The sequence below is a fragment of the Electrona antarctica genome (assembly GCF_951216825.1).
Source record: "Electrona antarctica genome assembly, chromosome: 8".
NCBI classification, from domain to species: Eukaryota; Metazoa; Chordata; class Actinopteri; order Myctophiformes; family Myctophidae; genus Electrona; species Electrona antarctica.
This window is the reverse complement of record NC_136789.1, coordinates 53,490,508-53,506,639: the sequence shown is the minus strand read 5'-3', so window position 1 is coordinate 53,506,639 and position 16,132 is coordinate 53,490,508. Positions and strand designations below refer to the sequence as shown.

The 16,132-nt window shown below is 41.6% G+C and overlaps 1 protein-coding gene across 2 annotated transcripts; it reads left to right on the top strand.

Moving 5' to 3' along the window:
* Nucleotides 1-1,469: 1,469 nt before the first annotated feature.
* On the top strand, nt 1,470-14,835 carry LOC306927457 (sperm-associated antigen 7 homolog). Of its 2 annotated transcripts, XR_013790517.1 has the most exons (8): nt 1,470-1,604; nt 3,894-3,961; nt 5,785-5,873; nt 6,200-6,284; nt 7,429-7,518; nt 8,300-8,456; nt 10,695-11,436; nt 11,487-14,835. XR_013790517.1 is itself a non-coding variant. In XM_079507208.1 (7 exons), the coding sequence occupies exons 1-7, from the start codon at nt 1,520-1,522 to the stop codon at nt 10,829-10,831; spliced, it is 711 nt and encodes a 236-aa protein (XP_079363334.1). In that variant the 5' UTR covers nt 1,470-1,519; the 3' UTR covers nt 10,832-14,835. The 2 variants fall into 2 exon arrangements, 1 of the variants encoding a protein (XP_079363334.1); XM_079507208.1 differs by having other exon boundaries at nt 10,695-14,835.
* Nucleotides 14,836-16,132: the final 1,297 nt, after the last annotated feature.

The window sequence follows — 16,132 nt, the reverse complement described above, 5'->3', positions numbered from 1 at the left end:
TCTGTATAATATCGGAATCGGTCAGAATTGGTATCGGCAGATATGACCCTGCAAATAATCGGAGATCGGATATCGGTCATAAGCATATAGGCCATCGGAGCATATAGGCCATCTATGACTCTTCTCCATCCAACACGGTTTTGGCCGGGCTGTCCTCTCTGCCTCTCCCCAGCTGAGCCACTGTCTCTGTCCTTCCTGCCTCCCCCCATCTGATTATCTCTGTCCTTTCTGCCTCCCCCAAGGACTATTAAAAGTGGACAGGAAGCGAAGACCGCACGGTGGACTCCATGTTGCTCCCTGGAAGGAAAGAAACATGCGCAATTGAGACCATTGAGACGAATATTATAAAAATGGTGCTAAACAGCTAAAGGCATAACGGATTAATTAAATATGAAGGACCCCAATGGAAACATTTGTAAAAAGTTTTTTTTTAAAGTAAAAAGTCAACACCTGTTTCCTACTCGTTTATACGATGTTTTTGCATAGTATTGTGTATATTTGTCTGTCATTGATGTTTTTCGATGAATTGAGTAGGCCTACTGCAGGGGTGGGCAACTGGCGGCCCGGGGGCCACATGCGGCCCCCACCTTCACTTAGTGCGGCCCGCAGGTTAATATCAGAATACTGATATAGTGTTGATTTCAGCTGTTGCAATTCCAAACATGCAAACATGACCTGCTTTAATTATACTTAATGACTAGTATTAAATTACTAGTACTTAACGACTAGTATTAGTAGTATTGTCTTTTTGTGTACAATTTGTATTTAGTTCATAACGTTATAACTAAAACTAAATCCATTTGAAAATCAATAAAAAGGTTACTTTTCAGGATTCTAATAAAAAAAAAGCAAAAAAAAATTCAGTATTTCAAATATAGCAAATTTGAAATATAGCAAAATAGCCAATCTACAAGCTCAAAACGCGTCGCGCTGCGGCGCGTTTTGAGCTTGTAGATTGGCTATTTTTGCTACGTTTTATTTTTGCTACGTTTTTGCTACGTAATATGCAATGCGGCCCTCTGGAGTGAGTGTGGAAATATAGTGGCTCTCTCCATCGTCAAAGTTGCCCACCCCTGGCCTACTGTATGAGGAACAAGCTAATAGGCTTTCTTGGATTCATCCTTGTATTGAACTGTACTTTCCTGTGCTTTTTTCCCCCTTAATAAAGTATTCAATCAATTAACACAAAAGCCCTGAGGGTTTAAAAACAAATGGCTCAAGAGGTCAATTCACATTGGCCTATTATAGCGCCACCAGGAGGCCACAACCTGACCTGGCCTGCATGTGCCCCGAGGGGACACTTTTTCTAGTTTCCAATGTGTTCCTGTCAGTGTATTATTCAATTCATACAGATGAAGGTAGGTGGCGGTACCGGGTACTAATACACCTTTTGGCTTTCCCGCATTTACGCGCGACGAAGAAGAGCACGACTTCCGGGCCCAGCAGCTACGTCACTAAACACTAAACCAAACAAAACAAAACACAGCGCTCGCGCTGCTCTCGTCTCATTACTTCCAAGATGGCGGACCTCCTGGGCTCGATCCTGAACTCTATGGAGAAACCTCCGACCGTGGGCGACGCGCAGAGCCGCCGAAAGGCCCGAGGTACTGAGCCTTTCACACCGCGTAGCACCGCGACGGATCCCCGCACGTCGATCCACGACTACCGTGGTGTTTACAACGGCAATTCATGTCCATGTTGTTTATATTGTTTAAAAGGGCAAAGCGAGGAGGGTTCATTTCCCCCTCCTCTTGTGTGTTTCTATATTCTCATTGGCCCGCCGTCCTGTCAATCAAGGCAACGGCGTGTATGGGCCTTAAATAAAGAACGGATCTACAAACTATCAACGCGTCGCAAGCGACGCGTTGATAGTTTGTAGATCCGTTCTTTTCAGTTTTTTGGGCGGACGAGCGACACCGTCGTACCAGGGAGTTGTAACTAGTGAGCAGTGTTGCCATGTCTGCCTATTATAAGCGACTTTGGCCCCCTCTGTTTTGCTCCCCCCCATGTAAAGTTACTTTAGTTGCAGATTTTAGGGCTTGTTTCTAAAGTGTAGTTGCTTATAGTTTCTAAAGTGTAGTTGCTTATTTTGTTTCTAAAGTGTAGTTGGTTGGTTATTGTTTCTAAAGTGGGGCGGCTGTGGCTCAGGAGGTAGAGCAGGTCGTCCAATGATCCATGGGTCGGTGGTTCGAATCCCGGCTCCTCCTGTCTACATGTCGAAGTGTCCTTGGGCAAGACACTGAACCCCAAATTGCTCCTGATGTGCTGGTTGGTACCTTGCATGGCTTCCGCCGCAATCAGTGTATGAATGTGTGTGTGAATGGGTGAATGTAATGCACAATCTATGTAAAGCGCCTTTGCTATATAAATGCACCATTTACCATTTAAAGTGTAGTTTGTTATTGTTTATAAAGTGTAGTTGGTTATTGTTTATAAAATGTAGTTGGTTATTGTTTATAAAGTGTAGTTTGATATTGTTTATAAAGTGTAGTTGCTTATCTGGGGCTTGTTTCCTAAATGTTGTTTAAACAAGTGGTTCTCACACATTTCATTTAAAAAAAACAATCAAGGACACCCAATTGTATTTGTCATCCGCAGACCCCCCCCCCAAAAAAACTATTCCAAATGACTATTTCCCCTCAACGTTATTATTTCCTATATTTTGAAAATAATTCCAAGCCCTCCTTTTGGGCTTGTTTTCATAGTCCTGGTTTGGTTGCTTATTTCTCTCGCAAAATCTGGCAACACTAAGTGATACTTTTAAAGTAACAGTGCAACTTGAGTAGTTAAGCACTGCCAGAGAATGTTACTATTTATTATTGTTATGGAGAGGAAACTATTTATTTGAAATACTGCTCTCTTCAGCTGTACGTAACCAAATAATAAACGTATCTGATGGCAAACAGGAGGATGTTGTCTCCTATTCATCCAGCTAGTCTCCCTCTGTTATCATAACAAATAGTTTTCTTTCTGAAGCATCTTAAATGCACTTGATTGATGTTACGTTCTTAAGTTTAATGTTGCCACTAAATGTTAATGGAACTGGAAGTTCAGTTGCAATTGCAAACACTTTATTTGATCACTTTGGTTAATGCATTCTCCAACAGTCCGGCAGTAACTGCCTGGTGATTAGTCTATAGCTCTATACTATTAAGTGTTCCTTGTCAACTGAGAGATGCATTATTTGGCCAGCTTTTACGGTGAAATGCTGTTGCAACAAATGCATTTGCACTTTCCATTTGTTAGGTCATCTGTTGGAAATATAGGTTAACACATCAGAGGAGTTTACAATTGCAATATATGCCGCTTTGAATGCTAGCTGCTTGTACATGGATGGACGCTGTAAAACAGCTTTTATACGGGTAGATAGGGGATTGGAGTGACTTTATTTGAATGGATTCTCTGTTGTTACCATGAGTTTCCCCTCCAAGAACCCCTTGAATCTGAAATGCCCTCATTGCAGGACTTTGAATGTCATGACATTTCACTAGAAAACGTTTTGTTCTTGTTCTGTTAAACTTGTAGGTTTTGTCCTCCGTATAGCGCGAACATGACACTAAACGTTGTTTGTAACGGGAATGCTACTCATTCAAGGAGAAGTAAAAACAGACTGCATGACAACAATGTTTATTTAGGTAGCATTTTATTTATTGTTTTTATTATTTTTTTACGGGTTTGTTCGTTGTTCAACTGGCATCTTATAGTTTTTTAGACTGATTATAGGTTCATTGCTTGCCTGTGATCCTAGTTTACTGAGGCAGTGAGTCACTACAATGCTCTCTGCATTTGATGTGTGTGCTTACCTTGCATATTGTCAGTCGCTCTGGATAAGCTAAATGCTTATTAATACATAATAATACATAAAATAAAAAGTGCTTCTTGTGTTCTTTCAGAGCAAGCAGCAAAGTTCAAGAAGATGCAGGAAGATGAAAAGAGAAAGAAAGCAGAGTTCAGGAAAAAGGTGAGATGTTGGATAATCAATATGATTTTAAACCAACTGACATTCTTGTCCTCGAATAGTAAGAGAGTGGCGACACGCTTTGATCTCGCCGCAAAGCGGGTGCCTATAGTTCCAAACATTGGAACTATCCCATTGAGATAGAATGAGCACTTCCGCATTCTATTGTTACAATGGGAGTCAACGCTAGTGTCGCCACTCTCTTACTATATTACTCTGACTACTAAGACTAAATATATTGACAATTTCGTCAACAAATAAAAACTAGACTAAAATGTTAGGAAGGGACTAGTGGACAAGAGATCCAGTATAAGTCATTTTACACTTTGGTTGCATGCTGAAAATAGCAGATCTACAAGCTCACAACGCTTTGCGGGCTTGTAGATCGGCTATTTTTAGCAAGTGTAAAATCAGTCATTTCGATGACATCAAAGTCCTTAAAAAAAAATACATCTTAGTCGACTAAATCAACTTTAGATTTAGACGACTAAAATCTTATGATATTTAATCAACTAAAACTAGACACCGAAACATTCCGGCTGACTAAAATGTGACTAAAACTAAGTGAAAACTATTCAAGAGACTACGACTAAAACTAAAATAGAAATGTCCTGCCAAAAACAACACTGGTTCCATTGCATTTGAAACTTTTTTTCCTTTTTGTTTTGAGTGGTGCAACCACTCCAAGGAACAGCAATGTCCGTGTCCGTGTGACACCTATGTGACTCGTGTTAACCTATGTTTGTGTGTGACTCATGTGAGACTCATGAGTACCAGTAGGGGCGCTGTCGTGCCAGAAACAGAGAGAGAGAAATAGTGCTGCACTGTTGGCTGCTAATGAGGGGGGGGGGGGGGGGGGGGGGGGTGGCGGAATAAGGGGGGGAGTTGCACCACTCAGTTCACACGGGTGTGATTTTTATTACACTGTCACAGCGGGTATGTGGACTTCATGTCTGCTATACAGTAATTACAATACCAGAGGACCACCATAACTGTCAGAGTTACAGACCTGTAGCGGTCTATTTGGAATTGTGGGTCACTTTGAGAAACACTATAATATATAGTATGCAAATGTGTGATTTAATTTATGTTCATGAAAAATTATAATCCATGGCAAAATTATATATATGTTCTTAAAATATATAGAAATGGCGAAAAGGAACCGCTAAGAAATCTGACCCTTTTTAGGAGGGAATCGTCAGTGAACCGGGACCGTTACTTAAAATCCTGCAGGATCCCAAACGTATTGCCTGGTTGTCTGAAGTGGAAGTCCATCAGTAACTAATAATACGTGATCATCCCACAGTAATCTGGCATGCAAACCAACACAAACTCTGTCTCTCTCCCTCTCAGATGGAGAAAGAAGTCCATCCGTAATAATAGTCCATCAGTAATATTAACCCATTTAGACCTGAGGACGATTCTACAAATGTCTTCTAAATCCTGACAGTTTTCTGAAAAACCCTATGGTTGTCAGTGGTGCTCAAACTATTTAATGTCAAGGACCCCCAGAATCATCTGTATTTGGCCGCCGACCCCCTTCCCCCCCCCACACTCAATATTTGAGTTAAAAACGTTCGCTCTGAAAGAATATATATTCAAAGATTTGCGCCACATTTTCACGATTTTTCAAAAATAGCAGATCTACAAGCTCGTAGCGCGGCACTCGCCGCACTACGAGCTTGTAGATCTGCTATTTTTCAATAGCTAAAGCATAAACACCAAAAGAGGTTCCCGCCCAGAATGGGATAAGTTATCATCTACCGTAATCACTGATCTCACATGCAAAGTCTTTAACACAAAGACCATGTTTCTCTCCCCCTCAGATGGAGAAAGAGATTTCACAATTCATCCAAGACAGTGGTCAGCAGAAGAAGAAATATAATCCCATGGGAAAGATTGAAAGGAGTATATTGTAAGTACTGGAATTATTTTCAAAAATAGCGGATCTAAATTGTAGATCAACTATTTCCACTATTTTTGGTATTATTTGTGATATCTGATACTCTGCAATTTGTGATTACGAAGCCTAAAAGGCAAACAGAAATACAAATTGTAATGTTCAATGCAAAAACCACAAATAAATTGTTAATCGCAATTATTTGTGTGACAATTAATCGTCAAATTAAATGTGTAATCGTGACAGACCTAATCATGTTGTGCTTGTAGTTTAGAACCGCCTTGTGGCGATGTATATAAATGGTCAACGCATGACCTTGCTTCTTAATGTTCCTCACAAAGGCACGACGTGGCCGAAGTGGCTGGTCTGACGTCGTTTGCGTTCGGGGAGGACGAGGAGAGCAGATACGTGATGCTGTTCAAGAAGGTGAGACTGACCGCCTCGTTTACACTCAGTGTTAATAATTATCTCATTGACTGCCAGAATGTTTTCCCTCCCAGTCTGTGTACGTTCCCTGCCACAATAGTCCATTCATTGAGGTCCGAGGTCATTAGACCGACAACCTACCTCTATCCCTAACCTAACCATCACCGCAAGCATGGGAGAAGCGCATGTTCGACCGTTGTTCCCGCATGTCGGACTAATGCTCCGTCTGAATTGCGTTTCGATCAACTTCTTGACCACCAGAAGTTAGCGAACGGCTAAGCAATCCTCCTGCGGGAGAATCGTGGACCACCCCGAGGCATGCATTTTGTAACCGCGATCAGCGGTGCTTTTGCTATGAGCTGTGAATCCAAAAACTTTTAGATCAAAAAGACAATCTGGGAAAATCTTCAGAGATAAAAGTGTTGAAAAAAAATAAAAGGTTTAGAGCTTGTACTTGCTACTTTTGATGCTTTTGTGTGACCCTGCAACAGTTAATTTACAAAAACAAAACACACAAAGTTAACCCATTCTGGACGGGAACCCTTTCGGTAACTAAGCATTTAGCTATTGAAAAATAGCAGATCTACATGCTCATAGCGCGCCACCGAGTGGCACGCTACGAGCTTGTAGGTCTGCTATTTTTGAAAAATCGTGAAAATGCGGCACAAATCTTTGAATATATTGTATATATTCTTTCAGAAGACTTGTTTTTTATTTCGACATCAGGCCTAAATGGGTTAAAATATGGAGATAAGAGGTTTCTATCCCGACCGCAATGCAATGATAAATACGTGCAGACCAGTCACTCGACTGGTCTGCTGCACATCATATGTATCACTGCATCGCTGTCGGCTCCAGTGTTATTATATTTAAGTGCCCCCTGCCCAGGCGTCATTCCTTCTGAACCGTTCTACAATGTTTGAATGCCACAGAGAGCCTGTAACTGTGCCTGGAAGCCGTCATCTTGTTGTCATTTCCATTCACGAAAATATATTTAAATGTAAAAAAAAAATACATCTAAATCTAAACATGAAGGCGAAACGGAAGTGGGCCTCTTCCTAAAACATCGTCTTGAGACTAGTTTTGTGTGTGTATACCATAGCGTGTAACGGCGCTCTTGTGTTTGGTTCTCTCTGCTCGGCAGGAGTTTGCTCCGTCAGACGAGGAGCTTGAGGCCTATCGTAAAGGAGAGGACTGGAACCCCCAGGTGGCGGAGCAGAGGAGAAGACTGAAGGTAAGAACCTTCACCCTGGAACCCCCAGGTGGCGGAGCAGAGGAGAAGACTGAAGGTAAGAACCTTCACCCTGGAACCCCCAGGTGGCGGAGCAGAGGTGAAGACTGAAGGTAAGAACCTTCACCCTGGAACCCCCAGGTGGCGGAGCAGAGGTGAAGACTGAAGGTAAGAACCTTCACCCTGGAACCTCCAGGTGGCGGAGAAGACTGAAGGTAAGAACCTTCACCCTGGGGGCACGGTGGCGCAGTCTGTAGCGCTGTCAAATCACAGCTGGAAGGTCCTGGCGTTCGATTCCCGCTGGGGCCGTCAAGACCATCTCAAAGCTCCTCATTCATTGTCCATGTTTCAGCACCTTGCCGAAGGATACTTCAGTTCCCACACAGGCTTTGAACAGGTTGAGACGAGATATAGTGTAGGATTTCGTCTTTATTGTGTCTGGTTTTAACCAGCCTTATTTTATTTTATACCCTATACATTTTTGAAAATAGCAAATCTACAAGCTCACACAGCTTGTACAGCTATAGTATCGTCACAGTAGATACAGAGGTATTTTCTCAAAATAATTGAAATTTGGTGTAGAGGGGTGGAAATGGAGGGGTCCAGCTATAGACCCCTGGGGGACCCCGCTCAACAAAGTATTTTGTACAGGGTTGAACTTGATAAGTACGGTATATTTTATCACATGCAATGCAAAAGAAGAGAAAAACGTGGTCTTCCCTAAACATCATCTCTCTCTCTCTCTCTCTTCCCCCCCCCCCCCCCCCCCCCCCCTCGCCTCCAGGAACAGGCTGCGTTAGAAGAGGCTGCGGACAGCCAATCGGTGAAGACGGAAGCCTGTCCCAACTCCAACTACAGAGAGAAGTACAGTCACCTGATCGGCACCTCCGCTGCCAAGGACGCAGCGCACACGCTGGAGGCCAACAGTTCATACGGCATGGGTGAGTTCTCAATGCATACGCCATGGGTGAGTTCTCAATGCATACGCCATGGGTGAGTTCTCAATGCATAACGGCATGGGTGAGTTCTCAATGCATACGCCATGGGTGAGTTCTCAATGCATAACGCCATGGGTGAGTTCTCAATGCATACGCCATGGGTGAGTTCTCAATGCATACGCCATGGGTGATTATCACACTCTGGAGGCCAACACTTCATATAATTATAATATAATACGGCAGATTTTCAGAGTTGTATTGGAGGGATTGACCCTTGAGATGCATCTCATTTTCAAGTGGGACCCGTAAAACATGAACAAGATGCATAGAAACATGTACAGTACACACTACACAGATACAGGTCATATACAGATGCATACATATATACACAGATAGCTTGCTCACCCTCTCCCACCCACCCCACCAACCACCACATCATGTTGAATAACAGAGGAAGAAAGGGCAAATATATCCGTGTATATGTCATTACTGCTTCTGTCAAGTTTAGAAGCATAAACAAGGTGAGTCAAGATGTGAACGTAGGGAATTTCTAGTCATCAATGCAGAGCAGAACAAAATCACACTCTGCCCTCACATATTATCGGCCAAACGGCATCCCTTAAATTGCCCCCCCCCCAATCGGGGCAAAATGCCTGGCACGTGACCGGTCAATAATCCTTGTTTATTCCCCTGAAGCTGGGATCACGTTTAAATATCCGAACCGATTTTGAAATCGGGTTTGAAAAATAAATCTCTAACTTTAAACATGCACACATGTTGAAACTAGCAAGGGGCCATTTAGAGAATTGGCAAATGTAGTTTCCCTTAGATGCAGCCTGGCGGCTGGGCGGGACCCTAGGAATCCTCTTTGGGAAAACAAAGGCCCCACAACATGTGATTCAAATTTGGGGTTTATTTATTAATGGAGATCTGCATGGAAGTATTAGATTGAGTCATTGCCCCGGACGGCTGGCGTAGCCGTCTGGGCACCTAGGGCTCCATTTTCGTCACCGCAGCCGCGAAACCTCTTATCCCTAAACTTCTTTGCCTTTTTTCACTATTTTGCAAAACATTTTTGAATAGTTAAAATGGCCAGTCTACAAGATCACAATGTGTCAATGTAGATTGGCTAGTTGAACTATTCAAAAATGTTTGTCAAAATAGTAAAAAAAAAAGGCAAATAAGTTTAGGGATAAGGGGTTTAGCGGTGACGAAAATGGAGCCCGTAGGCTGCGAGTTCGGCCTGACAGCACATTGCGGGTTTGACTCCCGATTTGACGACCTTTGCTGCATGTCACCCCCCCATCTCTCTCTACCCCCATTTCCTGTCGGCCTACTGTTCACTATCAATAAAGGCAGAAAAAGCCCCCAAAAATGGATCTTACAGGTAGTGTTGTTTTTCGTCGACTAAAACTAAGACGAAAAGTGTTCGACTACCCTTTTTTCACTGACAAACTAAATGGAAACTAAATGAAAACTAAGCTATGATGAGTGAAACTAAGACTAAATACTGTATACTGACATTTTCGTCAACAAATAAAAACTAGACTAAAATGTTAGGAAGGGACTAGTGGACAAGAGATCCACTATAACAGTCATTTTACACTTGGTTGCATGCTGAAAATAGCAGATCTACAGCTTGTAGATCGGCTATTTTCAGCAAGTGTCAAAACATTACGACGGCATCAAGGCCCTCCGAAATGCATTTTAGTCGACTAAATCAACTGGATTTAGTCGACTGAAACTAGACCAAACACTAAAACATTCCAGGTGACTAAAATGTGACTAAAACTAAATAAACTATTCAAGAGACTAATGACTAAAACTAAAATCCAAATTTACTGCCAAAAAACACTGCTTACAGGATCATCTGGGCCAATCGTCGCTTCTAATCTGTCCCGTAGGGTGATTGTCAGGAGGGGCCGCTTTTCCGCCTCCTCCAAATCTCCCCCATTCTCCTGTAGAGTAAAGGCTCGTTCATAGTCTGGATTTTCGGTGGTGAGCTGACCACCGGAGCTGAAATAACGTTGAGCGGTGGTGAGTAAAAACAGAGAGAAGGGCTGGGGCGGTGGCGGTGGTTTGCTCTTCACCGCGGCTCAGTGACATGTTGTCATGTTGTAGTTCGGTGGTCACCTCACCGCCGAAAATCCAGACTATGAATAACGCTTCATTCACTTTACTGCTTTATTCATGACCCATAATAATAATAACAATCCTGTCTAACCTGTTCCCTATCCCCAGTGCCCGTGGCCAATAAGAGAGACAAGCGCTCCATAGAGGAAGCCATGAACGCCATCAGGGAGAAGAAGCGGCAGAAACGCGACGACGACGCGCTAGCGAGCGCCACGGCCGCGAGCGCCACGGCCGGCAGCTCCTGAGTCCTCCTCCTGTCCTGTCCTCTCGTCGTCCTCCTCCTGTCGTCGTCCTCCTCCTCTCGTCATCCCCGTCTCCGTTGCTGTGTCTGTGCGTGTTGTGCGGTGCGTACGTTGTGTGACCGGGGCGTGCACAAAAGGACAGTTTTACTCCACGGTTGCTGTATACACACAGCCGAGATCCTCTAGGTTAACATTAAGTCCATTTAAAAGTTTCTAGTTTTAATTTATATGGCTGGTGTTGATTGAATCTTGTTCTACGTATTTAGTATAATGCCCTCCAGTGCCCCCACACAGACGGAACCTAGACTGTATTTTATTGTTTTGTTTTGTTTTTATTCTCCCTTTTTTTTAACGTATTTTAATCCAGGGGCGGAATTTGAGATTTTAAGATCTTATATAATATTTTTTGTTTTTTTTCCCTCATCGGGGGGTGATTGATTTGCAAGGGTATACTTGCATGACAGAAATGGTATCGTCGGGCGCCCCGATTTTAACGACCAATAAATCGCATCCAGATGGAAGTACATTTTTCGTCTTAATCCTCCGTTAAAGGTTTTTATATTAACCCATTCTGGGCGGGAAACCCCTTTTGGTGTTTAAAGCATTATGTTATGCTTTAGCTATTGAAAAATAGCAGATCTACAAGCTCATGTACGAGCTTGTAGGTCTGCTATTTTTGAAAAATCGTGAAAATGTGGCGCAAATCTTTGAATATATATATATATATATTCTTTCAGAGCCAACGTTTTTAACTCAAATCTTTGCTTCTGAGGGGTTCCTGGAATAACATATTTTCAGATGGGTCGGTGGCCAATTACAAATCATATTTGGGGTCCTTGACATGAGATATTGAGCACCACTGATACAGAAACATGAGGTATTTCAGAAAACTGTCAGAATTTTGAAGACATTTTTTAAATTTCGACGTCGGGTCAAAATGGGTTAATCAGAGGCATGACGGAGCATGCCGCCTCCACCCTAAACTAACCAGTGGTGATCCTAAAAAAAAAAAAAAAAAAAAAACCCCATTGAATCATGCAGATATTTATGACCAAGCAAAGTGACGGTTTGAGCGCCTAGCTCTTGGAGCTGGCCGCTCAAAACGTCACTTTGGTCGGTAATGTGATACATATCCATGCGAGCAGGATGACCCAGTGGTTCAGACTTCTAATCCTCACGTTTTTTATTTTTTATTTTCCCTCTCCGTGTCCAGCATCTGGTGTTTTTTATTGTTTTTGATGCGCGTACCTTTGAAAACCTTTTACAGCCCCGGGCCTAACAAATAATCCCCCCGCGCTCCACCTCTCTCGCGCTCTCTCTTTCTCTCTCTCTCTCTCTCTCTCTCTCTCTCTCTCTCTCTCTCTCCCTCCCACAAAATAACAAGAACACATTTAAAAATAAGATTTGCTGATCAAATGGTGTGCTCGGCATTACAGTTTGTTCCAAAAGGCCAGCGCTTGACTTTAGTCTACTTGCCAGCAACACTCTTTCGGCTAAAAACGGCCATAGCCGTCATCACAAATGTGATGAGGTCGGCACATTTGGGCCAAGTGGCTAGGCCGAATTTAGCCCAAGGACAGTATTTCGTGCAAAACGAATGCTTTCAATGTATTCAGAATCATGAAAAACCCCTAGTTTGACCTGTCACATGCTACTTAAAGCATGTTGCCATATATTTAGGCTGTTAATGGTAGCCCAGCTTATTATTATGCTAATTATGAAAATTGCCCAACATACGCAAGTTACTCAACATTTCTAACATACCTAAAACTTTGGGGAACTCAAAATGTCCTGGTTCACATTCTGGCAAGTAGACTACTTCCCTCCGTGAGCTGGAAGTCAGAGATAATATGGACCACGTCTTCTTAACCCTATATATATATATATATATATATATATATATATATATATATACTTTCGTCTCGGTGCCAGGTCTGCGCCTTTTTTTTTCCCTCCCTCCGCCGATACCGAACCTCTTCGCCGTAATTAGCCAATCTACGAGCTCACAGAGTGTCTCGTTGTGAGTGACGTGTTGTGAACTTGTAGATCTGCTATTTTTTTTGTCTATAAATGTTCACCCCACAATAGGTACGCTATATAGGGTTCATGGGTGCTTTAGCTGAAACAACAAAGTTCAGAAAGTCAGAGGCTGTTTGAGTGTTTTATTTGGAGTTAAACATCATGACTAATAATGAACCTGTTGTTCATTTTAACTCCTTTTAAATCCATGACCATATATATATATATATATATATATATATTCTGTCCTATAGCAACAAGAGGAGGAAAACATGATTTAAAATATATCTTTTACGTCTCTTGAAGGTGAACTCTGTCCACGAATGAAGTAGAATTGCACACCACCTTGTGTCGACCGAACTGAATGCCACGTTTTTTTCTATATAAATGTAAACCTTTTCGAGGTTCAATTACTTGAAGGTTAAAGACATTATCTTTTAATGCAGTTCTCTTCCAGAGAACAATAATAAGACAGAAGGCCATCGATGATCACATCCTTTTTATACAGCATAAAGTCCATGCTGGTCTAATTAACTATCGCTCGCTTTTTGTTTTGCCCTCCTGCCAATATCATTCCCTCATCCTACCAAAGCTCCTTCATCAATGCCTGGATCCAGTCACAAGTGTATTAAAATCTTTCAAAAGTACATCACAAATGTCAAACATTAGTTTGACTTGATTAAACCATAATGTTAAGGGACAGAATTAGATTTTTTTTAATAACGAGCAGAGGAGGGAACAGGCCTGTTTTGAAGAGCTTAGTACTAATAATAATAGTGCCCCCAAAATGTAGTTTTAGACTTTTAAAATGGAGCTTTAGCGGCACCTAGTGGCTGGCTTGGTTTACGCACCATTATGTGTGCAATGCAACTATACAACGCTCTGAGACAACTTTGCAAGCAGAGGTGGAAGAAGTACTCAACTGTAAGTAAAAGTAGAAATACAATGTAAAAAACAATACTCTACAAGCACAATTGGAATAGATTTGGTTCTTTTACGACTACAGTACTTGGGTAAATGTGTACTTTCCACCACCACTGCTTGCAACTTAGCCACCTCAACCACCATGTTGGATGAGGCTTTATTGTTTTAATAAGTTATGATATAAGGATTTTTGTCTATTCATAAATGTGTTGTTGTTATTCTGAGCCGATGCTGTATTACTTTAAATCCACGTTAAAGGTAGGCTAAGTCGGTCTCTAGGTCGTCCTCGGTGGTTTCCAAACATTTTAGCTCAAAAAAAGGAATTAGACCTTTGTTTGCCCGGGATCCAAACTAGTGGAAATGGCAGATCTACAAGCTTGTAGATCGGCTGTTTTCACTGCAAAAACTACTTCGTTTATGTTTTCTAATTTATGGAATTTCTTAGATTTTTCTTTGAAGTTTTCATGAAATTACTAAAAAACAAACTAATAAAAACAATTTGGAAATCAAAATCTAAAGGGACCCACACATGGGTCCCGACCCACTGTTTGGGAGCCACTGGGCTAGGCCTAAGTGTTATATTATATATATATATATTTTTGTTGGTTTGTTAAAATACGTGTTAAATAGCTCTATCTGGAACACAATTACTAATTGAAGCTGATAATTGGACACTCTCCTGACATTGTAAATTGGCAACCCACCTGAAAATACAGAGGTGGAGAGATGGTGAACACACACTATAGCAATGATTACTGTGACAATATAGAGCTTTGAATGTTTTGACCCAAAAGATATACCACTTACCCTGTACCTACCTTTAACTGGGCTGTCTTTGAACATAGGAACCGTTGCATACCGTTACATACCGGTAGTGTCACACTGGTTGAATGTGGAACTTTTATTTTTTATGTCTGGTTTGTTTTTAGTTTTTTTTGTCCCATCTAAATATTTGCAGTATTTTGACATTGTGTCTCTTTTTTGTTGTCTTTTCTTATACACATGGGTGCACTGTTTTTAACCCCCATGCACATGTAGCCTACAAATAAAACATGTCAACTATATGATTGTCTGTTAAACCCTCGAGCTTTCATTGATTCGTTCAACACTTTATTCATCGGAAATGTGAACGGCATGTACGTGGTTACAGTAAGACTGAAAGGAAAATTCCTGGGGACTTGTTTCAATTGTGGTCCCTCCTGTGTATTCAATTCATCAACATGGCAATACACAATGTACTCATTAATGCATGTCATCAGCAAATACAAAACATGTGTACGGAAGAGAGATGGGGGGAAATGACATGTACCTCCCCTTGTGGTCTCCCAGTGTTTTTTTTCAAGCCATTTTTGAAAGATACCTGTGATAGACAAAGTCAAAGTCGTACGATTAGTCACACACGTTACCGCAGTGAAATTTGTTCTCCGCATTTGACCCGTCTCTTGGAACGGTGAGCCGCAGCGTGCGCCGCTCTCTGGAATCATTAGTTGATTTGACCCCCAATCCAACCCATTGATGCTGAGTGCCAAGCAGGGAGGCATTGGGTCCCATTTTTACAGTCTTTGGTATGACCCAACCGGGAATCGAACCCCCGACCTCCCAGTTTCAGGGCGGACACTCTAACCACAAGGCCACTGTCTGGACGGGTCATATTTAATGCAGTGGTTCTCAACCTGTGGATCCCCACAGGATTATGAGGGGGTCGAGGGTCCCCAGAGATGATGGTCAGTGAAGTGACAATTTAAGGACATTGTAATGCCTTAAAAACAAGACCATTACTCTCCCACACCCCCTTTTCACCATACTGTACATGTTTTTCCCTTAAAAAAAAAACCTTTATTATGATGACGTCCTGTTCTGATGAATTGAAAATGGTGGACCCTGTTTTAAACAAGTGTAAATGCTTTATCATGGTGGTTAGTCCACAAGTACAGTTTTTGTATTGACTTTCATTTGAATTATCAATCAAACAAACAATATACGAAAGAGGCAAAAAAGTGTGAAATTAGGTGATCTACAAGCTCAAGAACTACATATGCATAACACTTCTGTAGTACCTAGATATGATGACCATGTTGTATAGGCCTGTCAAAATTACATAATCATACATATAATCGCAAGTATTTGAGATAATCGCAATGCAATTCATTGTGAGATTGTAGATCTGCTATTTTCAAAATACTTTTTTGAAATTTTTCATTCTGCATAGGCCTATTTAGTTTTTGTATATTAAGTAAATGTTGATGCCAATGCTTGCAGCTTTTGCACTTTTTCTCAAGGACATTTTCAATTCTGGACTTTTACTTGTAATAGAGTATTTTTTATATTGCAGTATTTATACTTTTACTTAAGTAGAAACAT

What these genes read in the sequence shown, in the direction of transcription:
- LOC306927457 (XM_079507208.1), top strand. Translation starts at nt 1,520, where the DNA reads ATGGCGGACCTCCTGGGCTCGATCCTGAACTCTATGGAGAAACCTCCG. An exon ending in GAGCCGCCGAAAGGCCCGAG is followed by an intron (nt 1,605 to 3,893) that starts GTACTGAGCCTT and finishes GTGTTCTTTCAG; the next exon opens with AGCAAGCAGCAAAGTTCAAG. An exon ending in AAGATTGAAAGGAGTATATT is followed by an intron (nt 5,874 to 6,199) that starts GTAAGTACTGGA and finishes TTCCTCACAAAG; the next exon opens with GCACGACGTGGCCGAAGTGG.